Source organism: Penicillium vulpinum (assembly GCF_028829585.1).
Source record: "Penicillium vulpinum strain IBT 29486 chromosome Unknown utg000004l_segment0_segment0, whole genome shotgun sequence".
NCBI classification, from domain to species: domain Eukaryota; kingdom Fungi; phylum Ascomycota; class Eurotiomycetes; order Eurotiales; family Aspergillaceae; genus Penicillium; species Penicillium vulpinum.
Window position 1 is genome coordinate 2,911,132 of NW_026643244.1, and position 12,319 is coordinate 2,923,450.

Below are 12,319 nucleotides of genomic sequence, written 5' to 3' on the forward strand. Positions count from 1 at the left end.
CTAGCCATCCTTTGTTGTTTTAATCCGCAAATGTATTCGTGTCTCTCTGTTTTCTCGAAATAATCTCATTCAACTAGTGTAAACTCGACCCAGTTACTAGCCGGCACCGCGAGTGTAGGCCGGCGTCCATTATCTTGCGGATCGACCCTGCCATTAACCCGCACCATAGTATCTTGATGATCATGAAGATTTCCCCAATCCCACCAGTCAATGAAAGCTCCCTTGAACCCGTACCGAAACTTATCACCCGGGGCTGCATTTTTCGGGAAGTCACTCACCTCCCGCGTAAATGACCACGACTCGCCAGGCATCAGGCTCACAAAACTATTTTGGTCGTTACGGCCAACATTTACCGGAGTTTTAGTAGAAAATCTGTAATCATGGTGCGTAAACAGGCCCCCAAGTTCATGTGGACTCCAGTCATCCTTGTCCTTTTTTCGAAAATAGAGCCGGAATCCGTCCTCGCGGCGATCAAAACCTTCGAATTTGAACGCATGAAATGTAACCGGTTTTCCGTCATAGGCGTCCGGAGCTGTGTCATACGAGAGTGTGGCTGTGATAGGATAACGCAGTTCACCTCTTTGAGTGCGATCTTTCATCGATAACGTAGCAGATCCGGCGATGCTAAGGCTAAAGATTGGGGCGCCACTCATCCTAGCAGGTGCTAACAGAGGTTTGGGCGAAGGTGGTAATGGGCCCACATCATCTATATCGCTTTCCTCGGCGGTAATGGACAGTGACCGTCCTATTTTGCTAGGCAGGATCGCTGCAGGAGACTTGGGGCCAAGACTGCGGTTACTATGCTCCGCTAATGTTCCCCAGTCCCACAAAGGAATTTGGCTGCCTGGCCAAAAGATATTGTAAAACTTTCCTACTTGGAAGAAATCAAAGTAAACAGATGGCAAGGCCACCTCCCAGGAAACACTAGCGCCTGGGTTCAATTCTTTGAAACACGGGTCCGACGTATTCACTTCTCGAGGGTGGAGGGATTTTGCTGGCAACTGCTCCAGGTCGGGTTGAAGGTGCTGCAATTCGTTCGTGTGTGGATAATTGTACTGAAGTAGCATCATGCCCGACTGGCCAAATCCATCCTCGATGGGGTCCCAGTGGATGATGCATGGTTGTCCTTGAGGATCATCTGCATCTCGCGTGATTATGATGGTGATAAAACACCGCGCCTCAACCTCGATATCTAGGTCCGATTTTGCTTGGAGAGTAAGAGTGAGGCGGGGAGATCCAGATCTACTTGGCTTAGTAATTGGTCTTTTTGTTATGTTGTAGGTAGCAAGGAGTATCATACGGTCTGTCCGCGGCAGAATATCTGATGAAGGGTGAAAACTGCCCCATTCCGGAGTTATATGAAGTTTTGGAGGTGGGAAGTTACAAGGAAAACCTGAGTGCAACAGGCAAAATTATAGTCGGTGAGACAACGAACTAGTTGTTGCAAAGTTGCATAGCGTCGGATTCAATTAAAATTAGGGTTTCTGCCTGAATATGCCTGAATGTGCCTGATTCTAAGCTGGCAGAAAATTGAACTCTCTCTCTCTCTTCCTTCTTTCTTATGATTGATATGTGTCATGAGCTCTAACATAATGGTCTTTTGGCCGAGCGGGAGAATTTGCGCACAGGCATATCCTTTACAAAGAAGTAGCATGAGCGAGAGATGCCGTCGGCTCCTATAAAGCGCTTAGTATAGGCGCTGAATAAGAAATCGCCCGGTCTATACGAAGGATTAACGAAGCCGTAATATACGATTCTAATCTAGATACGTACAATAAGGGTCGGCCTTCGTTACTTCTTATTTGAAATTAAGGTATTAGAAATAGACTAATATAGTTACGACGTAGTTATAAATACCGAGGTATATCCTCATATAATGTCCGTTTACTAGGCTTCGGGCAAAGATATAGAAATAGCTCGATAAAGTAGGAATAAAGGGTATGGATTACGATATGTAGGAATGGGCTGATTCCACACTCCTTACAAATCAGCCTCTATATTTACTCTTAGGAGTGATCCCAACTCGGCGTTTGGCTTCGAGTTCTTGCTCCAGGTGGATGAAGCACCTGCATAGTCATATGCAACTAGTAGTCAGGCTGCAACAGGTTAATTGAAATTTGACTGATTGATTGAAGGAAGGAAATGCCGAAAATCGGAGATACATCTCCTGTTGGAAGAACAAAAGCGGATGAAACCCACATTATCATCAATGATTCTCATCTTTTCCTATTCATGCTAATTGGGGGGATGATTATGAAATTCACTCTACCTACTTTCACAACTGCGAGGACTTGATATACCATCTCAACCGAGTAAGAACTCGGCACAACAATAATATGTATTAATATTAAAATACCCGAAGAAGAGAAAAGGTAGATCACAAAGGAAGGAGACAACATGCTTCATGTATGCAGAATAGATTAATTTGACATTCATGTTCGTCGTGATGGCATAGCCGTTTTATGACAAGAAACAGAACTACTCCAAAAAGGGAGCTTATGGTTTGGCGAGTTGTTCCTTACGGAAGAACAGCAAGAACCCAGCACTGCAGAAACACGTTAGCAATCAATCCATAATTAACCAGACAAGCCGGGATCAACATACCAAACCAACAACTGACAGAACAAAGCAACCCAGAACCAGGCATTAGCCAAAGAATGGGCGCCGAGCGTCATATCAGGAGAAATCGGGCCAGGCCCGAGATTGTTAGGGCCGAAAGCTCGGGCGCAGATGGTCGCAATGGAACCAAGCACCTGAGATGCAATAAGAGCGAAACACATGTGGACTCGAGTCAAAGTCTGCAGAAGGATGATACCGAATCCGAGACCTTGGATGGAATCCAGCACGCCAAGCCACAGCCACAGACTGCGGGAAACCAGCGCGCCGGAGGTGTATCCACCCACCCAAGGGAGATAGTATCCGATGCCGGAGACACCCCACCAGATTTGGATGAAACGGGGTGCGCCCAGGCCGCAGGCAAAGACGGGAATGAACCAACTGTGTTTCTTGGAGAATTTGCTGACGACGAAGAGGAAGACACACCAGACGATGCCGAAGAAGAGGATGCAGAGGAGGACGATTTGCCATGGCTTGGTGTGGTATGAGCCCCATAGGACTGGAAGATGGAATGTTAGTACTGATTGGTGTGCAGAAGTTCGATTGGGGGGATTGAACTTACAGCTCCAGTTTCGGCCGTAGGGTGCGCTGAGGAAAAAGTTCTGTAGGATGACGGCGACGAAGTTCCAAGAGACGATCTTTCTCCGGAAGAGGGACTTGTAGAAGGATGGCACCTTGCCTGGCTTCTGGCGGTAGTAGTTGGGAAGTCCCATAGCTAGTAGAACACCCACGAAACACAGAAAGACGGCAATGGGGTAGCAGATAGCACTGGAACAAGGTCAGTAAAATAAGTCAGGAACATATGTGGGCAGGGATATTTACCTCATTTTCCAGGTATTGGAGATGTTGGTCGCAGGGTCCAAGAGACCCAGTGCAGAGGCCTTGGTCATGGTGGAACCCCAGTACCAGAGCGCAATCACGTATACCTGTTGAATACCTTGAATAACACAGGCGCGGAAAATCCAGGTCTCAACTGGAGCACCTCCCTCGTCACCGAAGTTGGAAGCGAAGAAGATGGATCCACTGGAGGAGGCAGCGGCGTAGAAACCACTACCGACATTCTGGATCCATCCGCGACTGAAGGTATCTTCCTGGAAGTGAGCAGATCCAATCAAAATGAACGCGAGAGCGTACAAGAACCACGGAACCGAAAGGCAAACGACAGACTTGAAGTACCGGTACACGAGCCACCAGCAGATAGATGTAATGGCATATGTTGCGGCAATTCCATACAGTTTCTCCGCAGTCTGACCAACTTCACCTGTGAGTAGTGTGATCTGGTAGGAATTTGCAGCGATGATCTGGCCCAGAGCGAGGAACATAGAGTAGACTGGCCAGTCTCCAATTTTGATCTGCATCCATTTCTTCATTCCAGTGGGAGGGACATAGTCCTTTCCGAGAAGGAACTCATCATCCTGAAGTGGACTATCTTCGTTGCTGTTGACGTTGGAGAGAACTTCATCATTGTAGAACATATTGTCTGGGGTATCGGTGTTTCTTGAGGAATGGCGAATCGATGGTGTGGGAGACTTGCTACGACCCAGTCGGGCATTGCGGAACCTGTCAAACCACTGCTGCTCACTCTTGACCAGGAACTCTTCGATACAAAGTTGCGACTCGGAGTTGGATCCGTTCAAGGTAGACAATTTCTTGTCGAATGTCTTGTAGTACTCGCCAGTGCTATCCGTGAAGAAAGGATCAACCTTCTGTAGCTTGAAGTCCGTCTTGTTGCCGACAACAGAGTCCAGAGAGAGAACGGACGCGCTGCTGAATCGGTTGGACTGGCCCAGTGGCTGGGGGGGAAGAAGGAGGCTGTCGGCGCTTGGGGGTGTTCCTGGACTTCTCGGGCTTTCCAAAGGAGCCATGAACCTGGGATGCAAAGACTCTTGGCTGACTTCTCTGCTTGGAGAAGGCAAATTATGAGAACGATCCTTTTGAGCAGCCTGGGCTCGTCGTCCTGCCTCGACTTGGGCTGGAGTGAGAGTGTATTCGTCATCATCATACATGTTGCTGGCAGCGTCATCGTCGCTACTTTCGACATCAGTGGCTCCATTTTCATCACTTTCGGGGATGCCACTCTCTGCAGCTCTTCTCTGACGGCGTCCAGCATGACCAGGACCGGAGCGGACACCCAGGGAGAGCGAACGACTCAGTCCCGACTTGGGTTTCTCCGTTTCATCCGGGCTTGGATCTGCGCTGTAGCTGACCTTCTTCTGTGGAACGAGGTTGTTCATTTGATTGAAGGAGTAGCTGCTCTCCCTAGAATGCGTGAATGGAGAGTTCATCCCAGGTGAGGGCAGTCCTCCCATAGTTCCACTCATAGTGCTCATTCCAGAAGAGGTGCCAGGTCGAGTATTGTTGTTGGAATTACCCTGTGTCTTGGCCACTTTCTCGTGAATCGCGATGGCAGTGGATTGCAGGATCTCAAGATCCTCAACCCATTGAGCAACAGGGAAACGCTGTTTAGCAGATCTGGCACGCATCATGGCACGGGTGGAGGTCTTGGAGTTGAGCGCAGCCTCAATTGCAAGCTTGAATTGCATAAGAAGATGAGATGTCGAGATTGATTCCACGTTGTACCACCAGCCTGGCATTTGACCAAGACCACCAACACGCGCTCCGATACCCAATGCACCCTTTCGGCCGAACTCGACGGCAACCAGGCCGAAGGGCTCGTCACGAGATGGGATCAGGGCGAACTCGGCACCAGAGAAGATGAATGGCGGAAGTGCAGTGAATTCGGGCTTCGAGAAGACCCGTCCGGGGTAGATTTTCATCATATGGTCAAGCTTGAGGGCAGCGAATTTACCGTAGAGATCGATAACGGGACCAATACAAATCAATTGCACGTTGGGGCGAGATTCGATAACAGCAGGCATTGCGTCCGCAATGAGATCAACACCCTTTTGCATAGACCAACGACCGACAAAGACAAGCAGATCAGCATCAGGGTTCTGGTCGAGTCCAGCCCATTCCTGGGCCTGTCTCTTAAGCTCACCACGGCCAGCCTCGTAGTTTGGATCCACAGTGATATCTAGCTCTTTCGTTGGCCCCTTGGTCCATTCACCAACGTCAGATGGATCAGGGTTAGGCAAGTTTCCGACCTTGTGGAGACCCCAAAAGATAGGGTAGCGGGCATAGGATCGTTTTCCGTACTTCTTGGACACACCGACAGCACCGAATCCATTTTGGTGAACACGGAGATAACTGGCGCCGGCGTGGAGCAAGTTGAATACTTCACCGAATTGCACGTAACGACGAGCGACCTCCTCGTCAAGGTTAAAGACCGAGCAAACCTCTTCTTTTTCCTTGAGAGTTCGCATAGGCCAGAGGCCCTGGAATTCAGCGTTGTGCAACGAAAGACAGGCGGGTATAGTTCTTGGTAGCAAGTAAAGGGGTGCAAGAGAACCGTGGTAATCGTTAATGTGGTAGGCGTCAATTGGGAATCGCTTGATGGCTTCCGCAATACACTGGTTCCATGCTGAATAGTACACCGCACTGTCGAGATCATCCATGCGAGCAGGGTAAGGTTCGGTCTTCGATTGTTGACGGAACACAGGAGCATCGAGCAGGACGTAGGTGATATTATTCAAGACGTGATACTGCACTTGAACCTGGTAGGGGCTGCCGAGAATGGTAACTTCCATAGGCTCTGCCTCCTGGTCCACAGGGTAATCGACACCTCCAACACAAGGAACGACCCAGATAAGATCTTGGTGACCAAGGGTCTTACCCATAAGTTGAGCCATGACACCGAGACCACCGATCTTAATTTTGATGGCCCAGTCCTCAATGTCGTACTCCATAGTAGCGATTAGAACCATACGCCGCTGGCCGGCCGCAAGAGCTCCTCCCAGAGCGGTGGTGCTCTGCATAAAGCCGGATTTGTTGGCCAAGCGCATCAGTGGGTTCGAGGACGGATCCCTGCGAGTACGAGCCTTCATCTTGTTCCAAAGAGCGAGTGGAATAAAGCTTTCCTTCTCACTAACACCAACCTGGTTGAATTTGACCTTGTAGAAAGACTTCATGAAGATGTACACACATGCCACAGCAGTGAGGAAGGGTATGATCCAGAATAACACGAACATGATAATCTGTGTGGACTGAGGTCCAACGGGATCAAGCCAGAAACGGAGGGTTCCATCATCGATGTAGAGCTTGTGAGAGAGATAGCCTTTAGCTGGTGCAGCGGTGATATTGATCAAGGTTGCGCTCAGAGAAGACGGGGGACTTCTGTCCAGAATTGTGTCATTATCCATATCACCCAAAACCCAGGACTGATCGGGCTTTCCGTCAGGATTCATTCCCCAGATGTTGAGCTGCCCGACTGCGGGCCATTCAGACGTGAAATGGAAGGACCAGACTCCGGTTTTGGGATCAAGTTCGATTTTGTTGTTGAGGCCCCCGTCATATCCATATTGGTTGTAAGGTCCGTTGAAGTGAACATGGGGGAAGCGTCTTGGGACTGAGGGAACCCAGTCAACGTCACCTTGCTGTACGTAGTCACTGCTTCCAGTCAAACGACTCCAGTACTCAACACGCACATGCTCACCCTCCCACTCTTGGTCCTTGGTTCCAGACCATTTAAGCCTCTCAATGGTGTCGTTTCCACCTTTGTAATCTATCCAGTTGGAGTATGTCGTTCCCCAATTGGTAGTATAACGGTATTTATCTGCACCAGCGGCGTGATGTTGGATAAAAAGGCTGTTGTCCTCTCTCCTGTGGAGTAAACTGCTCGAGTAGTTGGCCCTGGGGAATACCATAGGGTTATCGAATTGGCCGATACGGAAGAGGAAGTGATCAACGGCGTGGGTAGAATCAGTCTTGGCCTTGTTTGTGATGTTACTGAGAGTCAATTTATGAACTCCATTGTACACTCCAGTTAGGTTCCCTGCCCACTTCCAGACACTTGGGATCTCAGCAGTCCAATTTGTTTGAAGCATAGGAGTAATCTCTCCGCAATGGACAGTGCTGACATTTAGAGCTGGAATCTTCCCAATCTCTGTGGATGAATGCAAGGTAAGTGAGTCGGTCACCGAGTCACAGTCCATAATTTCCGAGAAGTAAAACTCAATCGCCACACTCTCAGTTTGGTTGGCCTCCACGGTAGAGCGCAGTGGGAAGTCATGGCCCGGGGTGAATTTGGTGATCGTGGGCCGAGGTGGTTTGTATGCATCGATGGGAACGTATGCACGGAACTCATATGCACCCATTTCCATGCGTTCCACGCAGCCATTCACCTCCTTTGATCCATTGTAGCCGAGTGTGCGTACTCCATCGATTAGTTTGATCTCGTCGTACGGGTAGAAAAGGTTCTTGACTGTGGTGCCGCCACTAAATGGAGCGGTGAGTGTCTTAGAGGTATTGTCACTCTTGCAATCGAAGGTGTATTTCCCTGTGTCATTGAGATTTTGGTAAACAAGCCAGACCGGTTGGTTGTCGAGATCGGAGCCCAAATCTTGCACTGCGGTGTTGACATCCCTAAGAGTGGACCACATTCCGGTCTCTGTGTCCGTGGTATTAGAACCAGGGTACCGAACCGGTGTGGTTTGCTTCGACAAATTGCCAAGGGCATAACCGTCGTTGAGAACTGGATACTGTTGACGCAAGTGGTACATATGCTTCATGATATTTCGTACAGGGTGGGAAGGGTCACGGTGGTCGTAAGCAACTGTCGGGTCCTCGCAGCCCTTCATAGCCGCATGAACAGGCCACTTGTAGTATTGGGATGACTTCAAGTGGAAGCAGCCATGGGTCATCCATGCAGATGTAGGTGACATCGGCTGTCGCCCATAAATGTAATTCTCGGCGGTGGCATCCAAGATATAGAAATTCTGCTCTTCACCCCAAAGAAGAAGTGGGATTCCGGGGAGCATCAAGGTAGTCACAAAAGAACCGAGCAATTGTCGATGGGTACCGTTGGCAATCGATGGCCAACGGAAGACATCTTGATTGGTCGCACCGAACATGTGTCGAGGGTCAAACTTGCCGGTGTTAGCATTGACGAGATCATTTGATCTTAACATCCAATCCCAACCCTCAACCCAATCATCAGGCGCATCGTAACCAGCCGAAAGTTGCCCGTCCATACCGAGGAATCGAGTCAAGGAACGATATGTCGAGTAATGGAAGGCAGCGCTGTCGATGGCTTCATGCCCTGCTTCGCGCAAGAAGAACTGGGCAGCGGACTCATTTGTCAATTTCATTGTATCTCCCGAGGTTGCAGGCCACTGGTTCCTCTGTCGACCTCTTCCGAGGTAAATAGAACCGAAGTCATTTCCACCCGTGATTTCGCCAGTGATAAAGAAGTTCTCCTTTCCGACGGCGCGCGCGCACTCTCGGTAAGCAGCGGACATATCTCCAAGCGCATCGACAGTAGCTTGAGTGCCCTTATCATAACGGAAACCATCAATATCCAAAACCTGGATCACCAGGCAGGAGTGCCGGATCAACCGTTCGCGCACAGTCGGATTCCATTCGCGGAGACGATCCTGGACGGAGGCGAACTTGGCCAGCTGTCGCTTCCAATCAGGCCACACACCGAAAGCCTCAATGTCACCGTACTGGTCGAAGTCGCTGTCATAACATCCAACCAGGCCCGAGATCTCATCTTCACTGACGGGGGATCCACTTTCGAGCCAGAATCGAGGGTAGTCACAGCTGGCATTGTAGTTACCAACTCCAATGTCGAAGTCTTTGTAGCGGCGGTCACTCTTCCATTGTGTTTTATACTCCTTCTCCGAAAATGGAGTGGAGACGTTGAGATGACCCTCGAATCCGATCAAATCAGCCATTCTGTATATATTTGGTTAGCTTTTGATTTTTTGATTTTTTTTTTTCTTCTCCTCTCTGCGCATACGGGGACAACTTACGTCGCAATGGTATTGTCGAACAAGACATACATGCCGCGCTTGTGTATTTCAGTAATGGCGTCTCGCCAGGTCTGAATAGTGCCAAAATGCGCGTCGAGAAGCGTTGTATCCAAAACTCCATATCCGTCCGAAGTCCACGGCTGATTGAGCAACGAGGTTCCTGCAATATAGATACCCTAGATATTGTGAGCATATATTTTCTTACCAGAAGATCATAGAGAAGACAAACCTTGATTCCCATTCCTTGGAGGTAATCCAGTGAATCAACCAGGCCAGCAACATCGCCACCATGGCGAATGCGTTGATCCACATCGTGCTCGAAGCTGGTACCGTTGATATTGTCATTGGAAGGATCACCGTTCACGAAACGATCCAAGAAGAAAGAATAGAAGGGGAATCGCCAGTTCTCCGGAGAGGGGTTATATTTCCCCTCGTGGCCAGGCCATGTCCCCCAGTAATCAGCCGGGTCGGTGGCCGTCTTATTTTGGTTCAGGTTATAATCGAGGTAGGCTTCGTCGTAGGGCCAAGCGGTAACGGTCGTCGCAAGAAGCGAGACCAGTCCGCTGGCAAGTAACCACTTCATGGCTAGTGACAGCGCGGAGCTGAGAGGTGATGGCCACGCGCCTCGGTGCGGATCTCCCCGCTGGGATGAGAGGATGGGACACCCTATGAAAAAGATGGAGATGTGCGGCTCTCAATTGCCATGGGGCGGTGGAGTGTGGATATCTGGGAAGTCAGGTGGTAAAACTTCAGAAGATGTCAAAGGCAGTGCCAAAAAAAAAAAAGAATGATAACGAGAGGCTGAAGCAAACAAAACGAAGGACTAGGGGAGTGCCAAACGAAGGAGGAAATGTGATGTGAAAGGGGAGAAAGAATCACAAAGTGCAAAGTGTCTAAGTGCTAAGTGCTAAGAGGCTAGTCGCATTGAAGCTCAAGATAAAAATAAAAGATGAGACAAACCCCATATCAAATTCTAAGAGCCCCAGTATTGGAGTATTGGAGTATCCAACGCCTCGGCCTTGGTAATTTTGATTTTGATTTTGATTTTTTTTTCTATTTGATTGTAAGCTCGTAATTTTTTTTTCTATATAAAACTTTTTTTTATCTATATGTTTTAATTCGTTCTCTATCAGAAGTTATGCTTGGCATCAAATTGGACTGGTTCGACCAATACTAACAGAATACTGAAAAAAGAAACGAAAAACGGCATTCTCCGAATAGGAGAGATCTCTCTGACCGGTTATTTTAAAAGAACTGGAGCCTGAGAACGGGGCTACCCGATTCGCACGTTCGTATACTATCGCATTTCACTAACTCCACTTGATAGACCCTGTATCTTGACTCTGTACAGTCAGAACTATAGTCTGTTTATCATGAGATATATACTTTATAGACCTTGACATTATAGGTTCTCTAGTAAGTAGAGATAAACGAATACTCTTAGAAGTTCATATAGGGGTCAATCTCGTGTTCGACTATTATAGGTGTTTCTACTCTATAATACACTGGATTTTTTTCCAGACCCGCAAATATCAACCTATGACAATGCCGATATACCAGTCGGCCATGGCCCGAGTGGGCTTGGGGGCCGAGTATCTGGTAGCCCGAACCGACCGATTGGCTGACAAACTGAGACCTACCCACTTCCCAGAGTATCTTTTACGACCGATACGAGATAGTGTATGGGGCTTGTTTTTTTCGTTTCTTTTCTCGTTTTGACTTCGTTCTTTTCAATTTTTTGACTTTCGCTTTTCTTACAGTTCCCTGGAAATTTATTCATAAAACCATGGTGCAACCATGGAAGTCTAAATGTTCTTCATGACAGCCAATGTAAAGAAGAAGAAATAATGCCAAGACGGATACCTCCCACCGAACCAAAAACTATACACCGTATAATCGGTATGTCCGCTATGGATTTCTTTTTTCTTTTTCTTTTTCTTTTTTTTTTTTTTTTCGTATTCATCCAAACCTTGGATTGTAGTATACTCCATACGAAAAAAAAAAATCTGTACCCTAATCTCCACATGGTCAGACATCCCTGCAGTATTCACTGTGATGTGATATTGCTATCAACGCCACGCTGCACTACGGAAGTCCGGGAAGCCATAGGACGAGAATGGCGCAGGAAAAGAAAGCCACTGTATTAATCACTTATCTTCGTGCATTTCCCACCTCCTTTTTCTCCTTTTTTTTTTCCGTTGGTCTATTTGAGCCCTTATAGTGTACTTGGTTATCTAGCAAAAATAAATTAACCGAGATGTATGTAACATGGATAATATTCAATCTCACGCAGTCCGTGATTGTCTCACTATCTCGTATCCAATCCCAAGGCCAAAGCGTTGTATCGATTTACGATTTAGAGTCTTCCGTACGGTACCTCCGTACGGAGTGTACGGACTAAAGTACTATCTATAGCATTGCTAGTTTGGTGGATTCAGCCCCCGAGGGTAAACACTCACTAGTCTCTCTCGCATTGATGTCTTGTCTCAAATGATTGGACCGTGCAAACTTTGTCATTTCTTGTCTTGAACTTCATTCCTTTTACGGATCATGGAGTAATGACTCTCTACAATTAGGGTAGTGTCTTCACGTGACATGCAAGAATCAACCAAATCAAAACGTAAGGATAGAATTCCCTAAGTGGACACACACGGTGCCTGGTGCCTGGTACCTGACTAGGGTACCTGACAGACACTTAAATGCCTCTTGTATCTTCTAACAGTAGTGTTACTAGTGTGGTCTTTTGCGCTTCTTCCCCCCTCTTACACTGTAAGATAGATCCAATAGATGATGCGAGGGGTATCTACACCATAGACGTACGTGACCATAAA

The 12,319-nt window shown here is 48.0% G+C and overlaps 2 protein-coding genes across 2 annotated transcripts; both read right to left on the reverse strand.

Moving 5' to 3' along the window:
* Positions 1–65: 65 nt before the first annotated feature.
* On the reverse strand, positions 66–1,347 carry N7479_009602 (uncharacterized protein; the record flags this gene model as incomplete). The annotated part of the gene is made up of 2 exons (XM_057257295.1): positions 66–1,242; positions 1,301–1,347. 2 exons carry the CDS (start codon positions 1,345–1,347, stop codon positions 66–68), a joined length of 1,224 nt encoding a protein of 407 aa, XP_057104753.1.
* Positions 1,348–2,496: 1,149 nt separating this feature from the next.
* On the reverse strand, positions 2,497–10,071 carry ags1 (alpha-1,3-glucan synthase Ags1; the record flags this gene model as incomplete). The annotated part of the gene is made up of 6 exons (XM_057257296.1): positions 2,497–2,545; positions 2,605–3,115; positions 3,179–3,384; positions 3,439–9,411; positions 9,489–9,664; positions 9,718–10,071. The coding sequence occupies 6 exons, from the start codon at positions 10,069–10,071 to the stop codon at positions 2,497–2,499; spliced, it is 7,269 nt and encodes a 2,422-aa protein (XP_057104754.1).
* Between the last annotated feature and the right edge of the window lie 2,248 nt (positions 10,072–12,319).